The following is a 25344-nucleotide window of genomic DNA, read 5'->3' on the forward strand; positions in this document are numbered from 1 at the left end:
CCCTTCACCTTCCAGGTCAGGGGGAAGTCTGCCATGGTAGCACTTGCCAGCCAAGGAGCACAGGCTTCCCCATTCCAAAGTCATCACTACCAGCTACAGAGAGCTCAGGTGGCAGAGGAACAGACCTCAGTGCTGACAAACCTGTATCTTTTTTATCCTGTGACTTCCTCTTCCTCCCAGAGGTTATCCTAGCACCTCCCAAAGGTCGTCCCAACACCGCCCAGAGGTGGTTCTTTATCCTATAAATATCCTGCCCTCCAAAGTGCCATTGACACTTTTCCGTCTTTGTTACTGTGCTCAACGCATTGTCCCCTGAAACCAGACACTGGCTGCTTGGATCTGAACCCTGGATCTTTTTCACATCAAGATCAGGTCATATTACCCACCCACCCATATCCCGTACACCTTTCTATTCCAAACCTATTTATGCCTTAGGAACTCTGTGTGTGTATTTTTTATTGCATTGAATCAACTGCTTGTGAACCTCTTATCCCTACAATATAGTCAAATTTTCATTGTATTCCTCTCTGTGGATTTTCTTCCAAAAGCTGGTCTTTGTATACATTGGTATTAAAGATTCCCTACCCAGCCTCTTGCAATATCAATACACAGTCTTCTCTGAGCTAATTTTCCCCGCATTCTTGAGAGACTGCGTCGCCATCCTGGGTAGATGCAGGATGGAGCAGATGCAGTTAGTTCTTTTTGTTGAAAAGGGTGTAGCTGAAGGCCAGCAGTGCCTTGGAGACAAAGCAACTCTCCAGGCCAGTGAAAAGGGTGAGCAGAGTTCGAGGACTCTATCTGATAAGGTGAAACTTTTGTTGTTCGCCGCCAGAGCCCAACACCCCCCCTGTGTCAAATCCATGCCTGAACAATGATACTCCCACAGATGGTATAAACAACATGAAGCTTTATTACTGAAGCTGAGCCAAGTGGAACTTTGTGCAAGAGAGAAAAGACCCAACAATCTGCCAGTTCCCCCCTCCTTCCAATTGTGCCAACTGTCCCATTTGCCAGCCCTTCTCCCTCAGCACACACATCCGAAGCACTCAGGTATTGGGGGGGGGGGGGGGGTTTGAGCGTACTGAGCTGCTTTCTCAGGCTGCTTGCCAGGCCTTTCGCAAGAGGGCCCGTGAAGGGGAGCCCCTCACCTTTACGCCTGGCCTGACATTTCACACCAGGGCCTGGTTGTTCACAGTGTGGGGCGTGTGTGTGTTGTGGCTACTGCCTTGGAACCAGCACTGGCTGGGCTGTTGCTCATGTCAGCATTTGTTCCCTCATTGCCAAGGACAAAGGGTGCGCTGCCAGACCATCAGAACATACAGGCAGATCTGGGCTTCCTTTTGTTAGGGAGCGAAGGCACACAGTAGGGCTGGAAAAACACATTCTGGAAAGGGGGAGTGTTCCTGGATGTCATCAATCCTGCCCCCACCTTTCCGGAAAGAGGCGCCGCTGGTCAGGCTGGCTTTCAGGGACGATGATCGGCTCCCACGGCTTCTTTGACGCTTCGGAATCCTTGTTCCCTGAGCAAAGGGGGGAAATCACATGAGGTGGCCCCAGCCCTGCCTGAAGATGTCCCACTCTAAGGAGCATCTAGACATGCTGGGGACTCACCCTTCCCACTCAGCTCTTAGAAAGAACCACCAGAAGATGTGATTCAGGGGGAAAGAACGACCCTGTAACCTCGGATGGGTTGCATCAGTGGCCCCAAACCACTCTCAGCTTTTTTGTTGAATATGTTTTTGTTTTTAATTAGGCAGAAACAGACGGCCCATGACAAATACACAGATCCCACGCTGGAGGGGAGGGGGGGGGTCTAAAACAGTCGAAGACTGCCAGACAGAATAAAAGTGAGATGGGATTTTGGGGCAGCATCCAGGCATGTGCTGACAGCATGTATAGAATGACACAGAAGACTAAAGTGATGCGGAGGCAGCTGCAGAGAAGCCTGCAGTCTTCGTGGAGTTGGGCAGATCAATCCCCCTGCAGACCTGAGTAGCGCCATATGGCAACCCAAGGCAGGAAACTGGTCCAGAGATAGAAGGGAACTGGCCCAGTGGATCTTGTAACGACCACTAGCACGGGTGGCTTGGAAAGGGGATTGAAGCTGACTTATGGGGAAGAGGTCCATCATGGCTACCAGCCCAGGAGAGCAAAGGGAGCCTCCATGTGCAGAGACACTCTACACTTCTGAGTGCCTGGGGTGAGGAATGGCATCGGGGAAGGCCTCATCCTGGATGCCCTGCTCCGTGGCTCTCCTGGGCAGCTGGTGTGTGGCACTGTGTGTGAAACAGGAAACAGGATGTTGGACTAGACAGACGTGGCTGTCTGATCCAGTAGCTCTCTCTGGATCCTTATAACAGTTCTTGAGAGGCCTGGCAGCATGAAGCAAGACCAGGAAAGAGGCAGCACCAGGCGGGCTCTCTTACGTGGAGGACACGGAGTGAGAGAGCAGCGGGGTTTGTACCGTTGTTGCTTAATGTCGTGGAGGAGAATGTCGTGACTGGGGCTCCCTGTTGCCTCAGCCACGGTGCTCCCATCACCGAAGGGACTTCTCTCAGGTCTCAAGAGATCCTCAACCCCGTGAGGCTGATTGGCCTTACAGCAGGCAGCCACCAACTAGCCTCCTCCCCCTCCCTGCAGCTTTTATGGCTTCCTTCTGCCCTGCAGCCCCACCCACCCCTGAGCGCAGCCCCGCCTGGGAAGCTCGGCTGGCCCCCCCTTCCTCCGCTCTCTGGCTCCTGGGAGGAAAGCTGCCGGGTCCTGCTGGTCAGAGGCTCGTGGGCTGAGGCGGCTGGGGAGGCCTGGGCCCTGGACAGAGAGGCAGACGGAATCCCTCCTGTCCACTCCCCACTCAGGCAAACTAAGGGCTGATTCTCAAGGCCAGGTCTGACGAACAGACTCAGTCCTGCACTGCTGTCCTCTCAAAATTGCTTGTCTGGCAGAATCAGGGCCACCCTCAGCACATCTGGGTGGAGTCCTTGGCCGGGCCCTCCAGCCGCTGGCCAAGGCAAGGGGCCAGTAGAGCAAATCCACCCCACCCGACGCTCAACCTCTTCCCTCACCTCAGCAACGTCTCCAGCTCCTGCTTCACAGCACCCACAACAGGTGGGCCACGGTAGGTCAGGGCAGTGTACATCTGCACCAAGGAGGCCCCTGCGCGGATCTTCTCCAGGGCATCTCGGCCACTGCAGACCCCACCCACACCGATGATGGGTATTCGGCCTGGAGGCAAAGAGAGATTGGAGGGAAAGAGGGATTCGTGCCCCACGGGGCCCTGCAGCTGCCCCACAGGCACTCCTGCCCTGCGCTACCTTGGGTGAGAGAGTACATCTCGCTGACGGTCTGTGTGGAGAGCTGGCGCAGGGGTGCCCCGCTCAGCCCGCCCTCTTCATCAAGAAGAGTCCCACGGAGACTTGCAGGGCGGCTCACGGTGGTGTTTGTGACCACGAGCCCATCAACACCCACCTGGGGAAAGAGGCTACTATTAGTGGGAAACTTCCTCGACCTTCTGCTCAGCCCGCATGTGAACCTACTGCCCCGGAGGAACCAGGCGCCACCCCCCAATTATGCCCAGATACTGAGGCCGTGGCCCTCCTGCTCCGCCACCTCACCTCACAAATGACACTTGCGATGTCCCTCTTGTCTTGTGGGGTGAGGTCCGGCGCAATCTTCACCAGCACGGCCGGCTTTGGCTCAGACGTCAGAGCATCCCTCTCTTCCAGGACCTGTCGGGAAAGGCGTGTGGCTGGCTCAGACCCGGAGTAAGCACAGCCCTGCAGCACAGGCGGCATCAACTTGACGTAAGGTTTTTCATGCCACATGTTTTGAGCTTCGTGGCAGGAGTCTGGTAGCTTTTGTTCCTAATGTTTTGCCCGCATCTATGGCTGGCATCTTCAGAGGTATGAAGCCTCCGGAACACATATCACCGTGACGGACCTCTGAAGATGCTAACCATAGATGCGGGTGACACCTTAGGAGCAGAAACTACCAGACCCCAGCCACAGAGCATGGAAAACCCACAACAGCCAAACAATGTTTCACAGAGGGTTTGTGGACTGTGGGAATGTCCAGTTTCTCTGCTGGAAAAAGTACTTTATCGAGTGTCCTCCCCCACCAGCCAACCAGGCCTTGCCCAGAAGGGCACAGCCCGCCTCGGCCGGGCACTCACCCGTGTCAGCAGGAGGCGCAGCTGGCCCTTGCCCTGGAGTGCCCGCAGGCCGGGCGTGTTGGGGCTGGAGACGTTGACCACCAGGTAGTCGGCCAGGGGGCCCAGGGCGCGCACGCCGGCCGTGTAGTCGAGGGATGCGTCGGCAGAGTCCTTGTTCTTGCCCAGGTTGATGCCCAGCAGTCGCCCCTCTGGGAAGAGGCGGGCAGAGAGAGGCGAGGGGAGTGGTCGCCGCCGGCACCCCGAGTCGCCCCCCGCCAGTCCCATGGCCGGCCGCGGCCACCTTACCTGTGCCCAGCCGCCGCTGCGCCTCCCGCCGGGCCCAGAGCCTGCGCCGCACCGCCGCGTGCCCCTCGCTGTTGAAGCCGTACCTGCGGGACGCGCGGAGAGGAGAGGGGGGCGGGCTGTCAGGGGCCGACCGGGAGCGCCCCCTTCCCCCCGCCACGCGCCCCCCCCCCCCGCGCGCACCTGTTGATGACGGCCTGGTGCTCGGGCAGGCGGAAGACGCGGGGCGGCGGGTTGCCGTCCTGGGGCTGCGGGGTGACGCTGCCCACCTCCACGAAGCCGAAGCCCAGCCGGAAGAGCCCGTCCACCGCCTCGCCGTGCTTGTCGAAGCCCGCCGCCAGCCCCACCGGGTTGCGGAAGCGCCGCCCGAAGACCTCCACCTCCTGCGGGGAGAGGCGGGCGGCGGCGGCGGCACCGGGTGAGCCTCAGGGCCAGGAGGGACCCCCCCCGGGCGCCCCCCACCCCCCACCCCCCCGGCCCGGTCCTCACCAAGAGCGGCGAGTCCTCCTCCCGGCCGGGGGCGCGCGGCACCATCCCCAGGGCGGCCAGGCGCACGGCCAGCCGGTGGGCCGTCTCGGGCGCGGCCAGCCCCTGCAGCGCCGGCATCAGCAGCCGTGCGTAGAAGGCCTCGTCCCCCGCCGCCGCCAGGTAGGCCCCCAGCAGCAGCCCGCCGCCGCCCAGCACCGCCGCCGCCTCCCGCAGCCGCTGCCGGAGACAAGGAGGAGGAGGAGGAGGAGGAGGAGGAGGAGGAGGAGATGAAGAGCGCAAGAGCCGTCAGCCCCCCCCCCCGGGCGCCCCCCCGGGCCCCCTCCCTACCCGCAGCGCAGGGGCCATGGCTGGCCGGCACCAGGCGCACGTGGCTCCACCGCCTGGCCCCGCCCCCTCCGGCGCTTTCGGCTGCAGGAGGGCAGCGGGCGGGGCCACGCCCTCCCCAGCGGCTGCAGGAGCAGCCCCCTCCCCACACCTGGGCTGGGCTGGGTCCGTGCCAAGGGGCTGACCCTTTCCAGCCTGAACCCAGAGGGGCCGCTGCCGGCTGCCACAGAAGGCGCCCAGGGACACATCCGGGGGTGGGATTCAAATAATTTGACAACTGGTTGTTTGCAAGCATTTTAATAACCGGTTCTGCCGAAGGTGCGAACCTGCTGAATCCCACCACTGAACACAGCCCTCTTTGTAGCAGCATGCTGAGCACCCTGCTATGCTGCATGGGGGCCCCACCCCCACCCTCTCTGTCCTGGCAGAAGCATAGCTAGCCACTGCCAGGGCAATCATTCGCGTCTCCACCTAACCTCACCTGAAGTGGGCCATGGGTCTGGGCCAGAGCAGGGCATGGCAAAAGGGAAAACTCGGGCCCATTTTGGGTCCAACTCACTGCAGAGGTCAAGAGCATGCCGGGCAAGACCCAAAACCCATTTCCCTTTTGGCCGTGCAGAAGCAGGGCCAAGAACCCCCAGGACAGCAACAACCCCTGGAGCAGGTGATGGTCCTGAGATCTCTCTCTCTTTCTCTCTCTCACACACCACACATGCCCCAAAGCCAACAGCCATCGCAGCGGGAGGCCGGCTCCAGCTCGGAGTACTGTGTTCAGTTCTGGTCGCCACATCTCAAAAAGGATATTGAAGAGATAGAAAAAGTGCAGAGAAGGGCAACGAGGATGATTGAGGGACTGGAGCACCTTCCTTATGAGGAGAGGCTTCAGCGGCTTGGGACCTCTTTTAGCTTGGGAGAGGAGATCGCCTGAGGGGGATATGATTGAAGTCTATAAAATTATGCATGGGCAGAAAATGTTGACAGAGAGAAATTTTTCTCTTCTCACAATACTAGGAACCAGGGGGCATTCATTGAAAATGCTGGGGGGAAGAATTAGGACTAATAAAAAGAAACACTTCTTCACGCAACGTGTGATTGGTGTTTGGAATATGCTGCCACAGGAGGTGGTGATGGCCACTCACCTGGATAGCTTTAAAAGGGGCTTGGACAGATTGATGGAGGAGAAGTCAATTTATGGCTACCAATCTTGATCCTCCTTGATCTGAGATTGCAAATGCCTTAACAGTCCAGGTGCTCGGGAGCAACAGCCGCAGAAGGCCATTGCTTTCACATCCTACATGTGAACTCCCAAAGGCACCTGGTGGGCCACTGCGAGTAGCAGAGAGCTGGACTAGATGGACGCTGGTCTGATCCAGCTGGCTTGTTCTTATGTTCTTATGTTCTCTTCCACCACACCTAGCAGTTGAAGTCAGTGTTGAAATTATGGGGTACAGGACAGAATCCTGCAGGGCCTCAGAGCGCCCATGGAGGGGGGGGGAGGCAGGCAGGCAGGCTGACAAGGCCCTGTTGACGCCCATCCTGGCCAGAAGGAAGCCACGCACTGTCACACAGGAAATCCCCCAAGCGGGGCAGAAGAAGTGTGAGGGGACGTCTCCCTGTTTCCTCCCTGCTAATGGCAGCCTTACTGAGGTGTGGGAAAGGTGGCAGAACTATGCAGTCAGTTGCTACTGGATGAGGCATCTGCTGCGAGGGGAAGGGTGTGGCCCAACCCCTCCCCTGCGGGGTGGCCTGGCAGAGGCTGGATGGGCCATGCCTTCTCCCTCTGGCACTTGGCTGCTGTCACTGGGGAAGTCGGAGCCACCTGGATTTCAGGGTTTTGTTTAAGGCACGAAATAACGTCTCTTTGTACCATTAATGACTTCTGAGGTTTTTTAACATTTAAAAATAAACATTATTTAAAATATTTTTGGTTCAACTGTGATGCCCCCACTTAGTGTGGCTGTATGTTTTTCTTGTAAAGTTGGCCAGCCCTCCGGTCCTTTCCCTGCCTCTTTCCAAGTTCTGTGTGGTGGCTGGAGAGATGGGCTGATCACAGCTGTGAATTCATTTTCTCTCGGACTGTAATTCCACCGTCTGCTCTCTGACACCCATTCCAACCCCTGGTTTTCCATAATCGAAGAAAAAATGGCTTCTATTGGATGGTCAGTGGACTCACTTTGCCCTTTGTCCTACTCAGAAGCTTATAGAAAATTAAAAGGTCAACTATTGGATAGAGAGTTCTCTACCCTAATCACCGCAGCCAAGAAAACGTGCTCCCCCCTGTATTTTTCTCTCCCATTTGAACAGGGCCACTTGGCACACTACCTGTATTGCTTAATAAACCCTGCTCAAAGGAGAGTCATAATGCTCTCCAGGTTTAATGTTATGCCTTCTGCCTTGTTATGTGGCAGATTTAACAAGCAAGAAAAGGCCAAAAGATTGTGCCCGTGTAATGATGGCTCAGTTGAATCTCTGGCCCACCAATTACTACACTGTTTCAGATTCAAGGAAATCAGATCAAAGTATGTGAATCTTACTCCTTTACATTTACCTGATCTCCCCGATTTATTTAGATTACACTACTTGTTGGACAACCCTGATCCTTCTCTCTGTATGATAGTGGCATACTTTCTCCTGGAAATTACTAAAAGCTATGAATCGCACAGTGGCTCTAGTGGCCGTGGGACTCTTTCTGCTAGAGAGCTGCCGTCAGCAGAGGGCAGCCTTTTGCCTGTGCTCTTTGCAGAGATGGCCCTTCATTCAGAGAGCTGCACTGGAGGGCAGGAAGGCCTTGTGAGACCGTGCAAATCCTGGCACTTCCACAGGGGTCTACTTCAGGCTGAAGGTGGCATGGAGGGCTCCCCAAAATGCCACCGTTGGTGCGTGACTCAACCTCTCGCCATTCTTCTCCTTGGCAGCTCCACCCAGCCCCTTTCTTGAAAGGGCGCTCAGCCAAGAGTCTTGTTGCTAGCCCTAAAGCCAGTCTTTGGGGCAGCCCCACCCCAACTGACTCATAGCAGAAGCTCCTGGCAATCAGGTTGCCAGCAGCGTGACTGTCTGTCAAGCACGGTCCTGACAATAGCCCCCCAGCTGTGCAAACAAGGCCCCTCCCTCCCTCCCTCCCGAGCGCTGCAGCTGTGTCTACTCAGCTCGGCCACTTTTGTCCTGGGGGACGGCCCACCTCCCTGCTGCTCAGCTGGCGGGGCCAGGCTGTGCGTGGGTGAGCGTGGCGAGGTGGGAATATAAGCAGGCGGTTCAGGGCCCTCCTACGCAGAAGGGGGAGACCATGGGGCTCTGCCACCGAGAGCTGTGGCTGTGGCTGCTGTGGGCAGGGGTCCACGTGGCCGGCCTGCTGCCCCAGCCCCCGAGGGGAGAGGTCTGCTACCAGTTTGTCAGATGGCCCCAGGGCTTTCCAGCGGCGCAGGCCTGGTGCTGGCTGCACGGAGGGTCCCTCCTCCTCTCTTGGGATCAGCACGCCAGAGCCTTCCTGCAGCAGAGCCTGAATCGCGGGAGCAAGAGCTGGGTGGCCCCTCATGCAGAGGTGCCTCCGGAGCAGGACTGGGGGGCCAGAGGCCAGGGTGAGAGATGGAGGGGTGTGTGTGGCCCCACTTGGCTGGGGAGGAGGGCTGTTCCCTGGCCCACTCTGCCTCCCTGCTCCCTGCAGCCGAGGGAGGGGGGCCCTCTGTCCCAGCCACGACCCAAGGTCAGTTTCCCTCCACGGAAAAAGGGACCCCCCTCCTGGAGTGCTCACCCAGGCCAGCTCCAGCAACGTCTCCATCCCTCAGGACGTTCACCTGTGTGCCAGAGCATCGTCCGGATCGAGGACCAGTTCTGGGCCAGGAAGAGCGCCTGTTTTGAGAAGCTCCCCTTCGTCTGCCAGTATGGTGAGTCAGCGCCCCGCAGGGCTGCTGGGGGGAAGTAGCCAAGGCAGGGACAGCAACAGGTGGCAGCAGGGGGGATTCCTGCCCCGTGCCCCCACAGAAGGATGCCTGCTTGTGAGGAGGCCATCTGCGCAGGCAGGCAGGCAGGCACGCAGGTCCCCCTCCTGCCCCTGGGTGCGGGATGACAGGAGCCTTTCTGAGCTCAGTCTACCCCCCACCCCATCTCCCAGGCCCGCACAGGCTGCGCAGAGAGGCTCCCAGTCCGCAGCAGGTGAGTCTCAGGCATAATACCCGTTGCCCATCCTGTGGGGCGTGCAGCAGGGACCTGTGCTGGTGCTCACAGGGGCTGTGCCCGCCCAGCCATTCGCTGAGAAAGGGAGGCGTTTTCACCCTCTGCCTGCCTCCTAGCGACGCCATCCCTGCACGGTAAGGTGCAGCCCAAGACAGAGGGCCAGAGCGACTCCGGGGCCGACCAGAGAGCCCGTGGCTGCCTCCCAGAGCTTCCGGCCCGGAATTCCAAACCATCCACAAAGCGACGGGCCAACAGACACCAGCAGTGCCCCCTGGCGACCCACTGTCCAGCCAGCGACCGGCACGTGGCACAGCCCGGACCCTGGGTTGGAGCTCAGCCCCCAGACGTGGCCTGGCCACCACCAGGGAAGCCTCGACCAGCATCAGCCCAGCACCTCGGCAGCATCCAGAGCACACCTTCAGCCCAGCACGTGGCCTCCAGGCAGCCCCCAGCCCCTGCAGACCCCCTATGAGGGGCCCTCCACGCCAGACGCCTCCAGCAGCCCAGGGCCTGGCACCCAGCCACAGCCCACCACCAAGGGACTGGGAAGCCCCCAGACCCACTCCGCCGTGGGATCCAGCTCGCTCGGCCCCCAGGATGTCCCACCTGAGGTCAAGGGCCAGGTAGGCAGCATCCATGCCAGCGAGCACCAGCACCATGGTGCCCCAGCCAGCTTGGCTCCTCTACCCTGTGGCCCCTCAGCATGGTATTCCGAGCAGCCAGCAGGAAGGTGGGGGGGGGGGCTGACTGCCTTCTCAGCACTGGGGCCTGGCTGGGGGAGGGCTGCCTTTGGAGCCAGGGGGTCAGCTGGCTGCCCCCCTGCGTGCAACACCCCAGGAGCCTCTCCCAGCCCCCGACTCTGCTCCCGCAGGCCCTGGAGCGGCTGGTGTGTCAGTTCAACCAGAGCGTGGAGACCGTGGGCCACCCGCTGGCTGTGGAGAGGGCAAGCCAGGCCCTGCGGGATTTGACCAGCCCCTCTGCCTCGCTGTCTGAGGACGACCAGGTATTGACCTGCTGCCAGTGGGCGGGCCCAGGTCACCTAGCAGGGTCCACCCTGGGGCTTGACTGGGCCAAACTTCTCCCGCGCCCTTCTCGGCAGCTGCCAGCAGAGCCCCTGCAGCCAGCCAGCCAGCCAGCGCGGTGCCATTTGCAGCGGGAGTCTCATTCCTGCAGGTTCAGGCCAGCCGGACCCTCCAGTTTTTGAGTTCTCAGTTGCTGGTGGAGCCCCGGTCAAGCAACTGGTCCTACCCAGGCTTGGCAGCTGCAGCTTCATCGCTCTTCCAGTCTCTCGGCAACCTCCTCGTGGCCGTGGGCACCAACACCTCCAGCTCCAGCGGGAGCAAGCAGCAGGTGGGCGAGGGGAGGGCAGAGCCCTCTGGGGGTGCTGCATTCCTTCACCTCTGGCCAGGTGGCCAGGCCTTTCCCTCAGCTTCCACTCCCCTCAGGCTCTGGGCAGGGCACGGGAGCCCCCTGCGCCCAACTCTGGCAGTGCCCACAGCTCCGAGCCATGCCTTCCACCAACCCCACCTCCCTGTTGCAACAGAGGGCAGTTCTGGCACAGGCTCTGGTGGCGCTGCCCCTGATTCAGGCGGGACTTCTCCTGGGCAACTCCTCCGCAGAGGCCTGTGTGACTGTGGCGTCGCCAGCACTCAGCACCATCCTGAGCAGGTAGCCTTCTCCTCCCGCTCCTGCGCCAGCCCTGAGATAGGTGGGGTGGGGGTGTCAGGGCGAGCTCTCCTCCTCCTCCTCCTCTCTCCCCACCCCCTTCCTGACAGGCGCAGTGCGACTTCCCTGCCCCATAGCTCCTTCCACCTGGCTCAGCCCAAGCCCTTGACGGTCACCTTCCCAGCCGCCTCCTCGTTGGCCCCGATGCTCAGCCAGCACAGCCAAGCGCTGCTGCAGGTCCAGGTGGGTGGCGCAGAATAGCTGGGTTCCGCAGGGGTCGGGGTGTGTGTGTGTGTGTCTCCTTTGCTGGAAGCCTCTCTGTGCTCCTGGAGAGGATGCAAGGAGGGGGAGGGCACCAGCAGCTCAGCCCCTTCCCCGGCCCCTTGCAGGTGGCCTCTTTTGCAGGCGACCCCTTCCGGTCCCTCAGCGAGAAGGCCATGGCCAGTGTGGCCAGTGTTGCTCTCCGTGCCAGCGAGGGGCCCGTCAGCCTCCATGACCTCCCCGAGGAGATTGAGGTAGGAGGACTCAGGAATGAACGCCGTGCTCCCATCGTGCACTGAGGCCAAGGGGGAGGCCAGCTGAGGGCGCCTCACCACCAGTCGGGAAATGGTCACTCTCCTGGCCAGCGCTGGGTCTTGACTTTTGTAGCCCATGGAGGGAGGGGGTTGAATGTCGACCATTTCTGCAGCCACACAGAGCTCAGTGGGCGTCCCTCAGTCTCACGGCTCCAGCAGCCCACCCAATCATCGCACCCACACAAGCACACGAAGCGACTCAGCCCACTCATCTGCTGAATACAAGACAAGACTAACCCCCAAGCCAGTTTTTAAATAGTTTTTCTGCAGGTTTCCTGAGAAATCCTTCCCATCGGAGAACAAAGGCTGTCAGGCGATAGCGGCTCCAAGAGTTTTCAGCCTCTCCTAAACCAACCATGGATTTGAAGCACCCCTTGCCCCAAGAGTGGCCGGGAGGAGCCGGCGGCCCTAAGAATATTCCCGAGGAACCTTGAAGGGCTGTGTTGGGGGTTCACTTCCTCCCGGCCTGGCCTGGGGCCTTAAAGGGTCCAAAATCTCCCTCCCACTGGCTCTAAAATGTCTGGGAGGAGTCTGATCAGCGGACGCTGCAGCGTTTGGACAGAGCTGGGCCACAGGAGTGCTGAGGGTCACCGGCGGCTTCACGCTCCCCCTGCAAGAGTGCTGCCCCAGCTTCACGCTCCCCACCCCTCCTGCCTCCTGGTCTCCTCCTCCTCCACCCCTTGGCCAGCTGCCTCAAAGCCTGCTTGCCCTTTGGTGCGCCGCGGGGCAGCCGCGCCCTCAGACAGGGTCCTGCCGCGGGGAGAGCCCTCTGGCTTATCCTTTGGGACAGAGTCAAGCCGGCTGGGCTTCTGGAGCCGGGGGGCGGGCAAGGGGGCTGCTGCTGCTGCTGCTGAGTCTTGGCGGGTGACCCTTCTGCTTTCAGATTGCTCTCGGGGAAGAGGGTGAGGCAGAGGGCTCTGCCTGCTGGCTGAATGGCAGCAGAGGGCACTTCGAGGTGGAGGTGAATGTCACGTCTCTGGAGGATGCCCTGCTGGTCAGCGTGAGACCCGCTGCTCCTCCTCTCCAGATCACCTTGTGCCTGGCGCCCCTCTCCCGGGCCCACAGCAACAGCTGCCTCCTCAACACCACGCTGCCCAAGCACCGCTGGCAAGAGGGTGAGGAGCAGGAGGGGTGAGGCTGGGGGGGGGGGGGTCAAGGCAGGAGCCTGTGGGACAAGGAACAAGGACAGGCCTGGCGCTTTCAAGCCCAAGCGTGTGGGGAGGCCGGGATCCTGCTGCCTTCTGCCCTGCCGTTGGTCCCCTGCCCGACCCCCCACTGTTCCTGCAGAGGGAGCGTACGTGTGGGTCGTTCCCCCGGAGGACCTGCGGCTGCTTGGCCTGGGCCCCTGCTCCCTCTCCACCGAGGTGGCTCCACAGCCACGGGGCCCTGCCAACTTCTCCGTCACTGTCGCCAGAATGGGCTGCTACCACTGGGCCACCCAAGCCCAGGCCTGGACGAGCCACGGATGCCGGGTAGGGAAGGGGCCAGCAGCACCATGGGGAGGGGAGGGGCCAGCAGCACCATGGGGCAGAGAGAGCACTGGGGAGGCCTTGGTGGGCAGGTCTGGGATTCAGCCGCGGGCAGCCTCTTCAGTGGCCGCACCCCACGATCCAGGCAGGGAGGGTGGGCCTGGGAAGGACAGGATGCCCCTTCCTCCAAGGGCCTGCCCTCTCCTCGTCTCTGGGGACCCCAGGCTGGAGGATGCCGACCCTCAGACCAGATATGCCGGGAAACCCTTTCCTGCCTAGTGAGATATGGAGGGCGGGGGCGGGGTGGGGGAGCCCCAGGAGGCTCTGTTGGCCCAGGCGGGGCTCCAAGGCCACCCTCTCTTTCCAGGTGGGGCCCCAGAGCACCCTCCAGAGGACCCACTGCCTCTGCAGCCACCTCAGCTTCTTCGGCCGCCTCTTCCTGGTCGTGCCGCACGTGGTCGACCTCCGGCGTGTGGACCAGCTCCTGAGCCGAGTGGGCCAGAACCCAGCTGGGCTGGCCTTGCTGTGCAGCCTCTTGCTTGCCTACGGAGCCCTCCTGCTTTGGGCCCTCCGGCGGCAGAAGGTGGATGTGGGAAAGGTGAGGCGGAGGGCCAGGAGCTGCTGCTGCCCCCTGGCCGTCTCCAGCTTCCCCCTCTGCCCAGAGGTAGACTCTGTGGTGTGGTCTTCTGCCCCAGGTGAAGGTCACGGCCTTGGCGGACAATGCCTCCAGCGCTTGCTGCCGCTACCTGGTTCAAGTCTTCACTGGCTATCGCCGAGGAGCAGCCACCTCAGCTAAGGTAAGGAGAGGCTGAATGGCTGCAGGGAGCAAACAAAGGCAAGCTGCCGCCACACCCACACCCACACCCCCCTGCTTGGGATGAGTGCAGCTAACTGCTCTGCATGACTCCCTGGTCGCTGGGGATGTGGCCGCCCGGAGGCACCTCTGCTTGAGAAAGGCGCGTTTGGGTAAAGAGCAGAGGAAAGCTCGCCTGCGCTCCCTTCCTGGGAATCCTGGCTGACCACCCTCTCTGGGCCCCAGGTTGTCCTGACCCTGTATGGGGCAGAGGGGCGGAGTGAGCCACACCTGCTGCAGCACCCACAAGCCCCCAGCTTCCAGACGGGCGGCATGGACGCCTTCCTCCTGACCACCTGGAGGCCCCTGGGCACCCTGCACTCCGCCCGCCTCTGGCACGACAACAGCGGTGCAAGCCCCAGATGGTACGTCTGGGCCCCAGTTCAACCGGCGGGGGTGGGGAAAGCTGTGGGCTGGGAAATACCTGGAGATTTTTTGGGGGGGGGGGAGCTGAGCAGGGTGGGGTGGGGGGAGGGGCTTCCATGGCATAAAAGGCCGCAGAGTCCGCCCTCCCAAGCGGCCGTTTTCTCCAGGGTAACGGACCTCTGTTGCCTGGAGATCAGTTGCCATAGTGGGAGATCGCCAGTCACCAGCTGGCAGTTGGCAACCCAAGATAGGGGGCAGGTGGAGCTGAGACTAAGCTTAGCAGGTGCAACTCCCCCAGCCACCACCTCCCACGCCACAGCACCCACCAGCCCATCAACAGGGACTTGGGCCAGCTTCATAGCCCCTGTAAAGAGAGGGACATGATTGGCACCCCCCCCCCAGATACGCAAGGGTGTGGCTGTGGTGCACCTGTGCCAGGTACAGGACCACCTCCCGAACTGGCTCCTGGTGTCCCCCAATATGCTGTGAGGAGCAGGCACCACCGCTGCCCCAGTATGGTCGCAGCAGGCACCGCAAGAAGCAGCTGACGTATGCCCAGAGGCCAGGGATGGTGTGACTGCCTCTCTTGGCCTGACCTCGGCTGCTATCACCCCAGTCAGCAGCCCCCCTTCTTACCCCAAGCAAGCAGTGGCAGGCACTCGCCAGGGGAGGCAGTAGAAAGGCCCGGAAGCACCTGAGCTCAGTGGGGGGAGCAGTGGGGGGCGGGGGGGGGGGCGGATCTGTGGGCTGCTGTACCGGGCAACTGTCTGCAGGTTTGTGCGTCGGCTGGTTGTCAGTGACCTGGCTGCCCAAAAGAAGTGGTATTTCCTGTGCAACTGCTGGCTGGCCGTGGACCTGGAAGAGGGCCAAGTGGACAAGGTCTTCGTAGCAGCCTCTGAGAGGGAGCTGCGGTCCTTTGGGTATGCCCTGAGCCCTTCCCCAAGGGGTGTCCTGTCATGGCCGTGTGCCTGCCGTCTGAATGCATGCAGACTGGGGCCACTGGGGGCCAAACAGAAGCAGGCTGGAGCCCCGGAACCTGTTTGGGAGGGCCAAGCGCAGCCATGGCCCATTTGGAACATCCGCTGGGTGGGCAGGCGCAGAGCATCTCTCTCCCTTTGAATAGGAGGGGGCTTCCCAGAGCCCTCCTCCCCACCCCCTCTCAGCCCAGGCACACCCACAGTGTGCCCCATTCCCCCCTCCCCCACAGAAACCTCTTCTGGACAGGGCTAGTGGAGAAACTGAGCCAGGAGCACCTGTGGCTGTCGGTGGTGACGTGTTCGGCGTGGAGCCCCTTCACCCGGGTGCAGCGGCTCTCCTGCTGCCTGGCCCTCTTGCTGTGCTCCATGCTCATCAACATCATGTTCTGGAAGGGGCCAGTGGAGGAGATGCACCAGCCAGGTGAGGAGCTCCCCAACTCCTCCCACAGCGATGCCAGAGGAGGGTGGAGTGAGCGGCAGAGAGGCCTGCCCAAGCTGACTCGGGGTAGGGCGAGAACTCAGCCTTTCCTCTGCATCCAGTCTCCCCATCTCAGCATGATGGCTGGTCCCAGCTTTCGCCTTGGGGGTCTCAGGCCCCAGGAGCACCTGCACTAAACTGAGGGGCTGGTCTTTGCCGCCTGCTGCAGGTCCCTTTGTGGTGACGTGGCGGGACATGGTGGTGAGCCTGCAGGCAGCCGTCCTCCTGATGCCGTTCCACCTGCTGATTGTACACATCTTCCGGCTAGTCCGGCCTCCCGCCTTGCAGCTGCTGCCTCCTCCTGTGGACCCCCGACTCTCACACCCAGCAACGGTGCCCTCTAGGCCACTGCCCACAACCCTGTCCATTCAGCAGGTGAGTACACGGGAGCAGGCTGGGCAGTACCATGTTACTGGCCTAACAGGGGTAAGGGTTTTATTGAAGGGAATCTCCACCAGCTGCTAAAAGTGTAACAGCACACATATAGTTTTTAAAAGTAGCAAAGGGGAATGAACTCACATTGGCAGCAAGAGGGGCCAAGAGGAGATCTTTTAAACTGTATAATACGGGGAAGGAATTCTGGCAATGAATATTCCATGTTCAATGTCTTACTGGCGGGCACAGTGAGCCACCTCTCCTGCATACGCCCAGTGTGCCAGGTCGGAACGAGACAGATACGGGTACAGTAGCCGCTCTTGCCCCAAATGATGGAGAGCTACCCGGGCCGTTTGAGCGACCTGGCCCTCCAGCAATAGTGTGGAGTCCAAGGTCACGCCCAGGCTCTTGACAGACGAGGCTTTGGGGAGTGTACCAGGAGAGACTGCCCCTTAGATATGTGGGTCCCAGACCGTTTATGAAGACTTAATGCCTGGGTTTTCATGAAGGAAGTTCCTGCATGGAACCTGCAGAGATCCTGGAAGTAGCTGCCAACTGGCACAGCCCCAAATAGGGTGGACAGCAAGCCTTGCCCAGCCCCATGCTGCTGGAGTCCTGGGTAGCCATCCCACTGACTCCTTCCTCAGGAGCTGACGGAGACCGTGGGCTTCCTGTACAAGAACCCGCTGTGCTGCTGCCAAGAGCTGTCTGAGTTCCCTGGGACTTGGAAGCAAGTGCCAGAGCTGGTGGCAGGCCTCTGTGTGCTCGTCCGCTCCTCTCTGCAGCAGCTGCAGGAGCCAGAAACCCTCAAGCAAGGTGAGAAGGGCTGGGGGAGGCAACTCACACACACTCTGATCCTGCTCAGACAGACAGCAGCCGGGAATGGCCAAGGCTGCCCTCAAGCAGCTCCTCACCTGCTGCTCTCGTGCTTGAGCGGGCATTTCATAATCCCAGAGGAGTGGAGAGGGGGGCCTGCCCAGCCTGACACCCCTTTGCCCTCCCATTCAGAACGATCTGGCAGTCTCCACAGCTACCTGGGCCATGTGGTGTCTGATCTGGAGGCTCAGCTGTGCAGCCTGGATGGGGGGAACCTTCCAAATCCTGATGACTACCTGCAAGCCCGGAACCAGCTACACAGACTCCGGCAGCAGCTGGAGCAGCAGAGATGCCAGCTTGGTGCAGAACAGCTCAGGTACGCAGGCCCTGCTGCTCTTGGCCCGAGACGTGTGTAGAAACAGACAGGAAGGGCTGGGCCGCTCAGTCCCAGGCAGTGAAGAGATGGGTCGTTGGTCCTCATGCGAATGTGCATATTACATGGGCAGCACTGGCAAAAGTGTAGCTTTCCAGAAGAAGCCCACAGGCTGGGACCATGCCAGCCGCCCCACCCCCCACTCTTATTCCCTCGAGTGGCGAGGCCAAGAGAAAGAGAAGGGAAAAAGACCGTGTCCCAAAGGTGGCCGTTGGAGCCTGTCAGAGTTCAAGGGGGAGACTACGGTGGGGTCAAGGCACCAGCCCTCCCCCGTCCAGCCTTGAGACAGCAGCTCCATGTTGAGAACCCCGAGTCCAAGGGATGCTCAGGATGGGCCAGCAACCCACAAAATGACAAAACCCCGGCATTTGCAGCCACATACCTCATCCTTGGTAGCTGCCACCAGCTCCTTTTCACTGCCCAAGCAGCCAGAAGCCAAGCAGCAAGCTTCCAGGGATTAAAGTCAGGAAAGTCACTCCTGCAAGGTAGACCACTGCAACAAGAGTTTCACAAAACACTTAACCTGGAACGGGTAGTAGTCAAGTAGGCCTAGTCGCTGGAAGACAAAACACCACAAGGTAAATTAAAGCTATTTTAAATAATTGTGCAAAAATGTTTCTAAGAAGAATAGTGAGCAGTTATTAAAATAATAAAACTAAACCAAGAGGCCTAAATATGCAGCCGTAGCATTGGCTCAGTTTCCCCAGATGTCCCCCTTTCCAGTTAAAATCCTCCAGCAGTCAAAGCCCCTCTTTCCAAGAGCCAGCCTGTCGGACTGGCCGGTGATGTCCATTAAATATGTAACCTTGTTCCTAGCTATGCGACCCAAGGGTGTGTGTGGGGGGGGTGTCAGAGCAAGATGCAATTGGGGGGGCTCATTAGTCCCTCCCACTTCTCACAGGAGTCGAGCCTCATGATTCCACCTTCGCTAAGTGGCTGGAGGTGGCTCCACGGTTCTTGGGATAGCAGCTGCCTCGGCCCAGCCCCCGGACTCCTCTCTCAGTTGCAAAAGGTCACCCCTTGCTGAATCTCAAGCAACAGAGCAGCTGTTTCCCAAGTCAACTTTTCGATTGTAGGCCTAAAGCAGTGGGTAGCTGCATTGAGGGGGCTCAGTTCCTCGACACTCTGCACTGAACGCTGAAAGCCCGAGACGGCCTTGTGCCCACCACCCGCCACTGAGAGAGAGACCCACCAGAGGCTTCCTGGATGAAAGGAAGAGCTGCGGGGGAGAGGGCATTGCTTCTCTTCTGAGTTGTGGTTCTTGACACTCTGTGTAGGCACTGAGGAATGGGGCAAGGGCTGGAGGAGGAGGAGTGTGGGGGGGAATCCTAGCAGGGTGGTGAAAGTCAAAGGTGCTCGGGTGCCGTTGGGCCAGGGGTCAGGGCAGGGGTGTCCTTTCTGCACTGATGGTCCCTAGGGCCCCAGAGAAGGCACAGGCCTCCTCCTGCTGGATGGCTCAGTGTGGCCTGGAAGTTGCCACAGAAGTGGCGATGCTGCCTCTGGCTGTGGCCCAGTGGTCCCGTTGTGGCTCCTGCGAGTGGCAGCAGCTCTGCAGGGTCCAAGGCAGGGAAGGGGCATCTCCGGCGCTTCCAGCCAAGCTTTAGCAGGTCTCTGAAAAGGCAGCTCCTTTCCGCCAGCGCCACCGACAGTCCCCCCCCTCCCAGCCTGCCTGCTCGGACGATGGCTTCTCTTTCTTCCTCCTGGCAGCCAGCTCAGTAGCTTCCCGACGGAGGCCCCCGCGGAGCACAGAGCCCCCTGCTGCAGCGGCCTACCCAGGCGCCTCCGATTCCTCTGCTGGCTGGTGGTTGCTTCCGCAGGCCTGGGCGCAGGCTTCTTCACCGTGCTGTACAGTCTGCAGTTGAGCAGGGCCCAGGCCACCCACTGGGTCACCAGCATGGTCCTCTCCGTGCTGCAGAGCCTCTTCCTCATGCAGCCACTGAAGGTACGGCGCTCGGTGCCGCCGGGGGCACAGGGGGGCATCCCTCCTCCAGCAAAGGTGCTCCCTCACGCCCCTTCCTCTCCTGGCCCTCAGGTGCTGGCCATGACCGGGATCTTCTCACTGATGCAGAGAAGAGAGCTATGGCAGGACAAGGGTCAGGAGCAGATGCTACAGTGGGCGCTAGGCCTCACGGGTAATCCAAGCCCCAAACCCCAGCGACGTCTGGGCTCACGTGGGAGGAGGGATGCTGGCCATTTCCCCGAGCCCTGGCCCCCAAAGGCCTTTCTTTTCTTGGTGCTGACCCAGCAGCCCTCCCCCTCCCCTCCCCTCTCCCCCAGGAGGACCCCTGCCCCCTGCAAGCCCTGGGTCAAGAGACCGGATCTCCGACACCATCTACAGGCCGCCCGCTCTCCGGTCAGCAGTCCAGCCCAAGGAAAGAGCCGTGAAAGAAAAGATGCTATTCTCCTTGGTCCGAGAGATCGTGGGTGAGAGGAAAGAGCCCCCTCCCCCCCAAGATCTGGCCAAGATTGTTCTGGGAATCTGCATATGGAGGAAGGCTCCCTGGGTGGTGTAGAGGGGGGGTGGGTGACGGGGTTATTCCAAAGCGCTGCAGAAAGGGAACGTGTGGGGGGTCTTCACAAATGGTTTTATGGAAGAGGAAGCCCAGAAAAGGTGTCCTGCAGCAAATCCAGTTCTTGCCACTCTTGATTGCCTTTGCAGCCCCGTGTTTCTAAGCCCTTGGAAGTCAAACTGAGTGCTGTGAGAGACATGGTTGCTAGTGCATGCCCCCCTCCCCCCACATGCACAATGCGAGGGCCTTTTGCCAAGCTGAGGATGGGGAGCAGAGTCACGTGGCCAAACATCATATCACAAGAGGGCTTTGTTGGTCTCTTAAATGGCACATGAAAGGAAGGGGCCATCTCAGGTTGGCACCCTCTATGATCTGTGGACCGGTGCCTACCAAGGGTGCCTACTGACTGTGGGCACAGCCCTGGTGCATTTGTTCTGCATATGCCAGCAAAACGTGGAGGAGGGTGTGCGCCTGTTCCTGCCCCCCTGGCAGATTTGGCCCTTCTCCTGCAATGCAGAGTCAACTGGGCACATCGGCTCCCTCCAGACCCCTCCTCCCGTACCCCCCAGGGGAGGGCTCACGCCCGTTCCCTTCTCCCCCTCGCAGTGCAGCTCTTGTTCCTGGCCGCGCTGATGGTCCTGTGCTATGCTGAGCGGAGCCCCAGCGAGTTCTACCTGAACGACGCCCTTCAAAGAAGCTTCCTGAGCCAAGTGGGCGGCATCCTGACACTTGAGCATTTGCAGGACTGGGCCCGGCACACCCTCCTGCCCAGCATCTATCGGGACTCCGAAGGTGAGCCAAGCCAGCCCCGGTGGAGACCAGCAGCCTCCTCGTTGCTTCCCCTTCCCAGTTTTTCATGTCAGCATGAGTGACATCTTCTCTGTGGCTGCCCAAACTTCAGCCCGCTCCCTCTGGGTCTTCCAGGTTTTGCCACGATGGATGCAAACTCTTTCCTGGTGGGCAGCGTGCGCCTCCGGCAGATCCGGGCCCCAGAGAAGCTCGGGCCAGCTGTCCTCCTGCCCCCACAAGAGCTCAGTGCTGCCAGTCAGGAGGACAGCGGGTGTCCCAACTGGGGGTCTGGCGACAGAGCACAAGCGGCGGCCTGGGTCTACCAGAGTGAGACCACCCTTCAAGAGTACCCTACTTGGGGGAAGTTTGCCATCTATCCAGGAGGTGGCTATGTGGCAGATCTTGGCACAAATGCAAGCCACGCCAACAGGTAGGGGGACGTGCAGAGATACAAAGCAGGTTGCTCAGGGTCGCTTGTGTCTTTGCTGAGTGGCCTCGCGGGACTCTTGGTCTCCCAGGTCACCTGTGGCTTCTCATGTGCAGGTCCAAAGTGATACAGCCGGTGACTTTGGGGGAGGAGGAAGGGATTAGAAACATTTTGACTCTCTCATTTGGTCGGATGAACTGGCAGGTGGAGTTCCCTCCGCCGCACTTTGTAGACAGTCCTCTGGCGCCTTCATTTTACCAGGCAGTTTCAAGAAGTTCTCAATTCTCTGGTCACCTGATCCGCCTCGTGTCTAAGAGAACAGGGAAACTCAGCTGCACCGTTCTGATTTCCAGTCTGCACAGAGTTCAGAAAGGAGTGCAAGTGTGTAGCTGCCAGGACACGTTAAGCATTTATTGAAGAACTGACGTATATCCTCATTCCAAGCACAGAGTTCTCCTTGCAGCTGGGGCAAATCAGGTGCTTGGGGGCAGATAGTTCTCGGGGGCCTTTGGGCCTGGTATTTGGTATTCAGTCACCCACTCATCCTGGATTTGAAATCCACTTGGCTAATCTAGCTGATACCTCTCCCCAATTAATTTTTCTAATAAGGGCTCTACAAAACTAGCCCTTTGAGGCTTAGAGTTTGCCTATCAGTCTAGCATTTGTAGTCTAAAACTCATCAACAGAGGATTGTCATGGATGCCACTGAAGCTGACGTGGGGAGCTCCTACTGGCGAACTGCAGAGAGTTGTCCCACCTTGGCCTGTCAGCAGACAGTTGAGGCCTCTGTGCTCATAAATCTACTCAGCATCCCACTTCTACCCACCCACGCCAGCCCTGCAAAGAGGCCGCCAGTTCTCTTCTGTCTCCATGCTTCTGTGTCTCCTCTAGAACCCTCCGTGCTCTGGCGCGGGATAAGTGGCTGGACAGCTGCACACAAGCCGTCTTCGTGGAATTCACCGTCTACAATGCCAATGTCAACCTCTTCTGCGCAGTCACTGTGATGCTGGAGTCCAACGGGATAGGCAAGGGTGGACCTGTGGCTGGGGAGGGGAGGCACTCTGGTCCGGGGCTGGGTGAGGACAGAGGGGACACGTGACCAGCTTCCCTGCCAGGCCCTGACCTGAGTCTTGTTTCCCTGGCAGGGGCCTTTGCCAGCTCAACTGCTCTGCAGATCCTCCGGCTCTACCCCAACAGCCAGATGTTTGTTCCGCTGGCCTGCGCCCAACTAACTTTCTTGCTGCTGCTCTTGTACTACGTGGTGGTGCAGGTGAGCAGAGGGGGATTGGGCCAGGCCTGGTGTGCTGGGGGAGAAGCCAGGACTTTGCCCTGGGGGGTTTGGGGCGGGGGCAGAGTCACACACTTCTCTCCAGAGCGATGCTGCCTTTTGTCAAGTGCCTGGGTCATGCAGGGCCTGAGCTTGAAGCAGAAGAGATGGAACTACTGGCGCACCAAGGGCACCTTGCTGGATGCCTTCAGCGTCCTCATCAGTCTGACTGCCGTGGGCCTGTACGTGAGGAGGCAGCTGTTGGCGGCCAAGGTCCTGAGGGAGCATCGCCAGGACCGTACTAGGTTGGTGTGTAGCAAACACGCCATAGTGCTGGCCAGGTGTGGTGGCCCTGGCCCATCCCACAGCAAGGCTGTCCAGCCTGGCACTTCCTGGGGCACCTGCAGCTGACACCCCCCCCCCCCCCGGTCCTGCTGGCCTTGAGTGACCGCAAAGCCCTCGTGGTTCACTGGCAGGTTTGTCCGGATCTCAGAGATGGTGGAAGCAGATTCAGCGCTGACCTACTTGATTGCCTTCCTGGTGGCTTTGACCACAATCAAGTTGTGGAATCTGCTCCGCTTGAATCCCAGAATGCACCTCATCACCCGCACACTGCAGAAGGCCTGGGACCAGATCCTGGGGTTCCTGGTGACACTTCTGGTGCTCCTGACTGGCTATGCCTTTGCGGTAAGAGTGTATTGGCGGTTGCCGATGTTGGGGCAACACCCACTGGGGATGCGTTTTGACACCGGACAGCGTGCAGCCTCAGGAGCCGATGAGCGGGAATGCTGCCCCGCCAGCCTTGGCCTGACTGGATGCCTGCCTCCTGTGCCAGGGAGCGTTCCCACAGGGGAAAGAGCTGGCCTTCCTTCCCGCCCAACAAAGCCCAGCTTGTGAGAGGGGCCTGGGTGGGGGCAGAACAGGGAAGAGGAAGATCTTTGTGAAGGCAACAGTAGCTATAGCAGCACTGCTTATTTTTAGGACATCCCTGCAACCACAAGCATGTTCCATAGCATCAAAGGGCCACAGGTCACTAACTACATGGACGGTCATGGCAGACTGGGGCATAAATGTGATGGGAAACTCTTAAGCTGCCCCCCCTCCCACACACCCCCTTTGCCTTTTCATCTTCCTCTTTGTGCAACTTCCAGTGCAATCTCCTATTTGGATGGAGCATCTTCAACTTCAAGACCTTCTTGGACTCAGCAGTGACCATCGTGGGACTGTTGGCTGGGATATTCAATTATGAAACAGTGAGTGCTTGACAAACGCCCTCCAGAGGCCCTGCCCTGCCCTAGCACGCTGTCCAGCCTGGGCTCGCTGCTGGGCTAGCAAGGCTGAAGCCAACCCCCAGCCCTGTGCCTGGCCTTAGGTCCTCGCCTTGGATCCCGTCCTGGGCTCGCTCCTGCTGGCCACCAGCGTCCTCTCCATGGTCTTTGTGATCATCAACCTCCTGGTCTCTGTTCTCCTGACGATCTTCAGCAGCGAGATGAAGGCCCTGAAGGTAAGCGGGGCTCTCGGTGGCCCCTCCCCACTTTCCTGAAGGAGATGGTTCTTCTCACTCACCACTGAGCTCACCACGGCACTCCTCCTCCTTCCAGCAGGTCAGCAAAGAGGAGACCATGATGAAGCTGATTCAGCTAAAGATCTCCAGCTTGCTGGGAATCAGGCAATGGGCCCCAACATCAGCTGAAGAGGGAAACGCCCAGGACTGAAAACTGCCTCCCCCCCCCCACTCCAAAAAATCAGCAGAAACATGGCAAAGGGCAGGGACTGGCAGTGGTGGGATCCAAAAATTGTAGTAACAGGTTCCCATGGGGGTGGGATTCAAACTAGAGTAGCGCCAATGGGGCGGGGCAGGGCACAACGGGGGCGTGGCCGGGAATTCCTGGGCGGGGCTGTGGCAAGGACGCAGCCGCTGCGCCGGTCCTTGGGCGGGAAACGAATGCACGCAGGCGCAGGCTGCCACACACGCCGGTGCACCTCCTGCTAGACTGCTTCAAGTTCTGTGTGCTACTGCTGAGAGGAGGGGTGTAACTAAGGCAAAAATCAAGTGACAAAATCACCCATTAGTAACCCCCTCTCGGCACACACAAATAATTAGTAACCTGCTCTCAGGAACCTGTGAGAACCTGCTGGATCCCACCTCTGGCAGGGAGGTTGGCTTTCTAGGCTACGCTGAAATGGCAAGGTCTGGGTTCCATGCCTTATGAGGAGCTGGGGATGTTTAGTCTGGAGAGGCGTAGGTTGAGGGGGGACACGGCCGTTGAAGATGGGAGCAATGTTTTCTGCTGCTTCAGAGACTACTAGGGCGAGGAGTGGTGGATTCAAGGTGCAGGAAGAGAGTTCACCTAAACGTTACATAGAACTTTCTGACAGTAAAGGCTGTCCCACAGTGGCATCAGAGGTTGGTGGAGTCTCCTTCTTTGGAGATTTTTTAACGGAGGGTGGTCAGCTGTCAGGACTGCTTTGATTATGTGTCCCTGCAAGGTGGGGGGGGGGGGGGCTTGTTGTCTCTCCCAACTCTTATGGTTCATTTAAAAGAAGTTCTCTGCTGAACTCTTTCTCTCTAGGCAGCTCCACAACTTTTAGCACACTGCCTGGATTCTCTTTGCAATGCCGGGGGGGACAGGATGGACAACGCAAAATATTTCACTCCCCCAGTTCCAAGACTCCATGTCCAGAAACAACTGCTTGTGCCCTGGCCTTTGCAGAATGCAGCCAGATTCCGTTCCCAAAGGACAGCCACAGCATGAAAGGTCTCTCCTGACGTGTTCCTCCGAAGAGTGCTACGCTCTGCAAATGAAAATCTACTGGAGAGCCCGGCTGGCCTCAACCAGGGCTAGGGGTTTTCCAGCCTTGGCCCCAACTGGTGAAATGCTCTGTCCAGTGAGACCAGGGCCTGTAAGAC

At 59.6% G+C, this 25344-nt stretch overlaps 2 protein-coding genes across 2 annotated transcripts; one reads left to right on the forward strand and one right to left on the reverse strand.

The window, feature by feature from the left end:
* Positions 1 to 892: 892 nt before the first annotated feature.
* Positions 893 to 5356, reverse strand: DHODH (dihydroorotate dehydrogenase (quinone)). The gene is made up of 9 exons (XM_048515490.1): positions 5267 to 5356; positions 4940 to 5155; positions 4634 to 4833; positions 4454 to 4536; positions 4169 to 4356; positions 3612 to 3725; positions 3312 to 3465; positions 3063 to 3222; positions 893 to 1520 (listed from the first exon to the last, which is right to left on the reverse strand). Exons 1-9 carry the CDS (start codon positions 5282 to 5284, stop codon positions 1466 to 1468), a joined length of 1188 nt encoding a protein of 395 aa, XP_048371447.1. The 5' UTR covers positions 5285 to 5356; the 3' UTR covers positions 893 to 1465.
* Positions 5283 to 24269, forward strand: PKD1L3 (polycystin 1 like 3, transient receptor potential channel interacting). Its single transcript, XM_048515329.1, has 33 exons — positions 5283 to 5428; positions 5883 to 5927; positions 8410 to 8480; positions 9046 to 9144; positions 9372 to 9412; positions 9550 to 10056; positions 10305 to 10436; positions 10607 to 10783; positions 10977 to 11101; positions 11209 to 11341; positions 11488 to 11613; positions 12557 to 12788; positions 12961 to 13145; positions 13510 to 13740; positions 13838 to 13939; positions 14182 to 14360; positions 15135 to 15281; positions 15569 to 15759; positions 15986 to 16191; positions 16839 to 17007; positions 17200 to 17383; positions 19148 to 19382; positions 19473 to 19572; positions 19718 to 19864; positions 20557 to 20742; positions 20875 to 21169; positions 22058 to 22191; positions 22312 to 22436; positions 22578 to 22738; positions 22910 to 23120; positions 23585 to 23686; positions 23806 to 23937; positions 24035 to 24269. Exons 1-33 carry the CDS (start codon positions 5283 to 5285, stop codon positions 24146 to 24148), a joined length of 5370 nt encoding a protein of 1789 aa, XP_048371286.1. The 3' UTR covers positions 24149 to 24269.
* Positions 24270 to 25344: the final 1075 nt, after the last annotated feature.

This window comes from Sphaerodactylus townsendi, linkage group LG14, assembly GCF_021028975.2.
Source record: "Sphaerodactylus townsendi isolate TG3544 linkage group LG14, MPM_Stown_v2.3, whole genome shotgun sequence".
NCBI lineage: Eukaryota > Metazoa > Chordata > Lepidosauria > Squamata > Sphaerodactylidae > Sphaerodactylus > Sphaerodactylus townsendi.